Source organism: Rhincodon typus, chromosome 1 (assembly GCF_021869965.1).
Source record: "Rhincodon typus isolate 14 chromosome 1, sRhiTyp1.1, whole genome shotgun sequence".
NCBI lineage: Eukaryota > Metazoa > Chordata > Chondrichthyes > Orectolobiformes > Rhincodontidae > Rhincodon > Rhincodon typus.
In genome coordinates this window covers 168,446,314-168,452,313 of record NC_063332.1, presented here as the reverse complement: position 1 = coordinate 168,452,313, position 6,000 = coordinate 168,446,314, and the positions used below count along the sequence as shown (strand labels likewise).

Genomic DNA, 6,000 nt, shown 5'->3' with positions numbered 1-6,000 from the left:
CAGCAGGCCAAGCAGCATCAGAGGAGCAGGAAAGCTGACGTTTTGGGCCTAGACCCTTCTTCAGAAAATTATTTTCTTCAGAATCTTATTTTCTGAAGAAGGGTCTAGGCCCGAAACGTCAGCCTTAGTGCTCCTCTAATGCTGCTTGACCTGCTGTGTTCATCCAGCTCTACATCTTGTTATCTCAGATTCTCCAGCATCTGCAGTTTCTACTATCTCTGACACTGTTATAAAATTAGGCATCGCCCCTTAGGACAAGGATGGGTGAAAGATTCTTTTTCTCTCAGAGGGTTGTGTGACTTTAGAATTCTCTGCTTCAATAGGTGACGGAGCTGGAATTATTTAATAATTTTAAAGTAGAAGTTGGTAGATTATTGATCGGCAAGGGAATCCAAAGTTAAAAATTTAGTAAACAAACCAACCATCTATGATCTTATTGAAAGGCAGAGCAGGCTTGAAGGGCCGAATCGTCCACTTTTTTGTTCCTAATTCAAATGTTTGGGACCACAGTGGTAAATTGATTTTCCTGCAACTGAATGAGCTGCTTTAATTGGACTTATCATTTAATTCCTCCACCATCTGATTGGCCGTGGCAAAGTTGGATGGCAAATGAGGTGACCATATCTTCCATCATTACATCACAACCAGCAGATGCCTTTTGCTGAAAGATCATTTTCTTTGTGGACAGGTCCCTTAGCCTGATTCACAACCCACCATCAGGACAACTCACTAGACCAGGTCAAGTGTGGTGATTGGGTTTGGTGTGGTGGAGGGTAAGGAGACAGCATGAGGTTCCTACTCTGCTGGACCTCAACCCATTATTCAGAGGCTTCTGCTCCCATATGGTTGACTCAAAAAATAGGAATGCCACCACCACAAACCAAGGCTCACTGTCTAGGGTCTGATCACTAAGGCTCCAGCAATTAGAGATCATTCTGCAAGGAGCCATAATAGAGCTGGGCAAGAGGAGCCTGGAGTGAAATAACAGATGTTTTCAAAAATAAACTGTATTCCATTTTGAATATTAATGAGAAAAAGGAGGACATGGGGTAAGAGGCTGGGTGAAGATAACAGGTTGTGGCAGGAATCCTGCAGGAAAATGTCCAAACCAGAGTTGGCAAGTTAAGTTACTGATTCCACGTAGCCAAAATAAAAATGTGACAAATATCTTTGTGTTTATGTGTTAATGATCTTTCTGACTATATATAATCAATTTGAAGCAAATAATTATTGAGAGTTCATATATTACAAATAAAAGATTATTTACAATCATCTGTTCTGGTTTCTTCAACTCTATACCTGGTAAAGAAAACATTCAACATTTCATCAAAAGAATGTTTATATGCAGTTAACAATCATTTTTGACATCTGTTAACAAATTATTTCAACAAGGTCCAAACAATGTGATTTTAACATGCTCTGAAGTACAGTATTTAAGCAACACCTGCACTGAAATCTCATGGGCATATGTATACTCATGTTTCCGCTAATTGGACATAAAGATTTGTTCACAATGCTTGTGGGAAATTTGTGACTCTTCTGAGTTGGTAAATTTTAGATAAATTGTTTGATGAAGGAATTTCCTACATCTCCATGAAGGAGTTTCAGCCTTTGGAAACATCTCAGCCCCTTTTGCTTTACAGATCAGCTTTCTACACTTCAGCAAGATGTCAATAGCTAAGATCCTGCTTCTTGTAACGTTTCTCACTTTCCACTCTCAGACCTTTTCATATTGGTCATGGTAAGGACTATCGGCTGAGCAACTAGCTCCCAAGTTGGAACTACTTTAAACAAATCCAGCTACCAGAGCTGAATGTACAAATACACGAAATTGTCTTATTAATAAATGTTAACTGGTGATACGTGTCATATTTTGGCCTTTGTGTATTCACGTTCACTCCAGTGTAATAGTGAGGGAATGCTGTACTGTTAGAGATGCTAGTCTGGGCACCACAGGGAATACATCATAGGTTGACAACAATGATATATGAACTTCAGGGTCAAGTTATGAAGAGAGATTATCCAGATTAGGCTGGTTTTCTCTAGAATTTGGATGCTTAGGGGGTGATCTGATCAAAGTCTTCAAGATATTAACTGGAAAAGACAGGGTAGATAAGGATAAACTATTTGCACTGGTTGGGGGTTCTAGAGCTAAGTGGATAGTGTAAAAGTTAGTGTCAGACTGTTCAGGAGAGGTCTTAGGAAGCACTTTTGCACACGAAGGGTGATAAAGTTTTGGAACTCTGTTCCACAAAAGGCAGTTGATACAGGATCAGTTGTTAATCTGAGATAGATTGCTTTCGTTTAGTAAAGTTATTAACAGATATGATCCAAAGATCTGCCATGGCAGGACAGGTTTGAGGGGCTGAATGGCATACTCCTGTTCCTATGTTCTCCATCGTATACACCACTTGTACCACTATTCAGGGGTTTGTAAAATTCTGCACATTGTTTAGGCTTCCATTTTTAAAAGGAGATTGGATAAATACTTCAAAGGGTGGCACGGTGGCTCAGTGGTTAGCACTGCTGCCTCACATCGCCAGGAACCCAGGTTCAATTCCAACCTTGGGCAACTGTCTATGTGGAGTTTGCACATTCTCCCTGTGTCTGCGTGGGTTTCCTCCAGGTGCTCTGGTTTCATCCTACAGTCCAAAGATGTGCAGGTTAGGCGGATTGGCCATCGGAAATTGCCCATAATGTTCGGGGATGTGTAGATTAAGTGGGTTATAGGGGGATGGGTCTGGGTGGAATGCTCTGATGGTCGTGTGTGGACTTGTTGGGTTGAAGGGCCTGTTTACACAGTGTAGGGATTTTATGACTCTTATAAAGAATCACAGAATTGTGACAATGCAGAAGGAGACCATTTGGCTCATTGTGTCTGCACTGGCTCATTAAAAAGCATCATTACTTTGTGCTAATCTCCTACCTTTTCCCTATACCAACAAATTTCTATCCAAGTAATCATCCAAAGCCTTCTTGAATGGCTCAGTTAAACCTACTTCCACCACATTTCCAAACAATGCATAGCAGACCCTAACCACTCGTTGTGTGAACAATTTTATTCTCGGAGCATCCTTGCTTCATTTCCACATCACTTTAAATCTATGCCTTCTTGTTCTTGTTCCTTTTACAAGCAGGAACTGCTTCTCCCTCTCTACTCTATCCAGCTCACTCATCATTTTCAAAACCTCTAAGAAATCTCCTCTCAGCCTTCTTCTCTCAAAGGAAGACAGTCCCCATAACTGAAATTTATCATTTTTGAAACAAACAAAAGCAGAAATTGCTGGAGAAACTCAGCAGGTCTGGAAAGATCTCTGGAGACAAAACAGAGTTACCCTTTGAGTCCAGTATGCCAGACCTTCTGAGTTTCTCCAGCAATTTCTGTTTGCTTTGTTTCAGATGCACAGCATCTGCAGTTCCCTGTTTTATTTCTCTGGGAACATTCTTGGGAATCACTTTGGCACTGTCTCATAGAGTCCTACAGCATGGAGACAGGCCCTTCGGCCCAAAAAATGTCGAATAAAGAAAAATAAAGAATAAAGGGTCCATGCCGACCATAGTGTACATCCATACTAACCCCATTTCCCTGCACTTGGCCCATATCCTTCTAAAGCTTTCCTCTCCATGTATTCTTCCAAATGTCTTTTAAATGTTGTTAATGTACCAGCCTCAACCACTTCTGCTGGCAGCTCATTCCATATGCGTACCACCCTCTGTGTAAAAAAGTTGCCCCTCAGGTTCTCATGTATTCTTTCCCCTCTTACGTTAAACTGATGCCCTTTAGTCCTCAATTCCCCAACCCTGGGAAAAAGACTGAGTGCATTCACCCAATCCATGCCTTATACACTTCAATAAGGTCACCCCTCAGTCTCCTACACTCTAAGAAAAAGTCCTAGCTTGTCCAACCTCTCCCAAAAAACTCAGTCCATTAGTCCTGGCAACATTCTTGTAAATTTCTTCTGAACTCTTTCCAGTTTAATAACATCATTCCTGAAGCAAGGTGACCAAAACTGAACACAATACTCCAAGTGCGGCCTCACCAATGCCCTGTACAACTGAAACATAACTTCCCAACTTGCGTACTCAATGCCCTGACTGATGAAGGCCAGTGTGCCAAAAGCCTTCTTCACTGCCCTGCCTACCTGTGACTCTACTTTCCAGAGAACCGTGCACCTGAACTCCAAGGTCCCTCTGTACCACTACACTCCTTAAGGACCCACCATTGACCATGAAACTCCTACCTTGATTTGACTTTCCAAAATACAACACCTCACAGTTATCTATATTAAACTACATTTGCCATTTCTTAGCCCACTTCCCCAGCTGATCAAGATCCTGCTGCAATTTCCTCATGTCCACAATACCGTCTATTTTAGTGTCATCTGCAAACTTACTAATCATGCTGTGTATATTCTCATCGAAATCGTTGATATAGATAACAAAGCAATGGGCACACATCTTTGCTTTATAGTAGTCCTAACTACTGTACACAATACTTAGGTTGAGATCTAATAAGTGTCTCACATTTGAAATACAAGTTTTTGCAGGGCTATAGGGAAAGAACATGGATATATTCTCCATATATTCTCTGGGTTTTTAAAATACGCATTTGGAGTTTGATTCAATCCACACAAACCAAAGACATCTCTTACACATATAAGACGATATTTACATGCATTTGAGGTACTGGGAGGATCCGATAACTGAACGGATCCTCAAATAACGTCAGCAGAAAGACATCAGAAAGTGGTCTTTCCCCACTGCACCTTGGCGGCAGCTACTTTATGCTTTAATGTGTCCCTCAGCACGTCTCATACCTCTGAGCAGGTAGGACTTTTATGATTTTCTGGTTCAATGAACAGAGAACAAGCGAGTCAAGTCCTACACCGGCAAAGTACAAGCCCTGCTTCATAGCTCAAACCAGTCAGTTATCCTAACAGAGACAACAAGGTGTAGAGCTGGATGAACACAGCAGGCCAAGTAGCATCAGAGCAGCAGGAAAGCTGACGTTTCGGGTCTAGACCCTTCAGCCTTCCTGCTCCTCTGATGCTGCTTGGCCTGACCTTGTTATCTCCGATTCTCCAGCATCGACAGTTATCTCTCAGTTATCCTAACAGAGTGGTTTCCTCTTAAATGTTTGTATTGGATCTGTTTTGATGTTCAGTATCGATTTTCATTCGCCAGCTTTACGTCTAGATAATGACGTGATTTCAGATTCGGTTTCATTTTCGGTTCCCTTTCATCATTCAAACAGCGCTCAAAAACACGGAAATAAGTCGGAAATGGAAACTTAATACAGTCGCTCAACATTGCAGAAAGGTTACGTCCCAAAACAACGCAATTCTCGTTGCCATTGGTTCGCATTGACGGCTCAGAGGCGGAGCTAAAGGCAGGGAATTCCCCAAACAAATCAATATATTCTGTGTGTGTGCGTCCGAGAGAGAGAGATTGTCAAAGGTTTAAACTAGAGCTGCTGCAGCCTCAGCAAAAGGTGTCGCTTACATCTGATCGTCTCTGGGTTGAACTATTTCCCTCTCTCTCGATTCCCAGTTGTTTGAGCAGGTAGCGAGAGAGAGAGGAGGGAGGATGTTGTGTTGGGGGGAGTTGGGCTCAGGGAGCGGACTGAATCCCTGCTCACATTCAGAGGAGATTCTCAAAGGAGAGAGGGTTCAGCATGTTTGCAGCCAGGAAGGAGTCACTGTGTTTGTGTTGGAAAATGGAAAAGTTTATACTAAAACCTGCGGACGGAAGCAAAAATCAAAATCAGGTGAGGAGACAGAAATATTGCAAAAACTGAAGTTGCTGTAAAAGCTTGGCAGGTTTGGCAGCAATCTGTGCAGAGAAATCAAAGTTAGCGGTTTGGGTCCGGTGACCCTTCCTCAGAACAGTTCTGAGGACCCGAAACGTTAACTTTGATTTCACTGCACAGATGCTGCCAGACCTGCTGAGCTTTCCCAGCAATTATTTGTTTTTGTTTCTGATTTGCAGCATCCGCAGTTT

The 6,000-nt window shown here is 42.1% G+C and overlaps 1 protein-coding gene across 1 annotated transcript in view; it reads left to right on the top strand.

Annotated features, from left to right (window-relative positions):
- The first annotated feature begins 5,463 nt into the window (after window positions 1-5,463).
- Window positions 5,464-6,000, top strand: part of LOC109935974 (probable E3 ubiquitin-protein ligase HERC3) — a 48,861-nt gene continuing 48,324 nt past the window's right edge. The window contains exon 1 of the mRNA XM_048615158.1: window positions 5,464-5,767. Within this exon, the coding sequence (XP_048471115.1) occupies window positions 5,587-5,767 (181 nt within the window). The 5' untranslated portion in view covers window positions 5,464-5,586. The remainder of the gene's footprint in view (window positions 5,768-6,000) is intronic.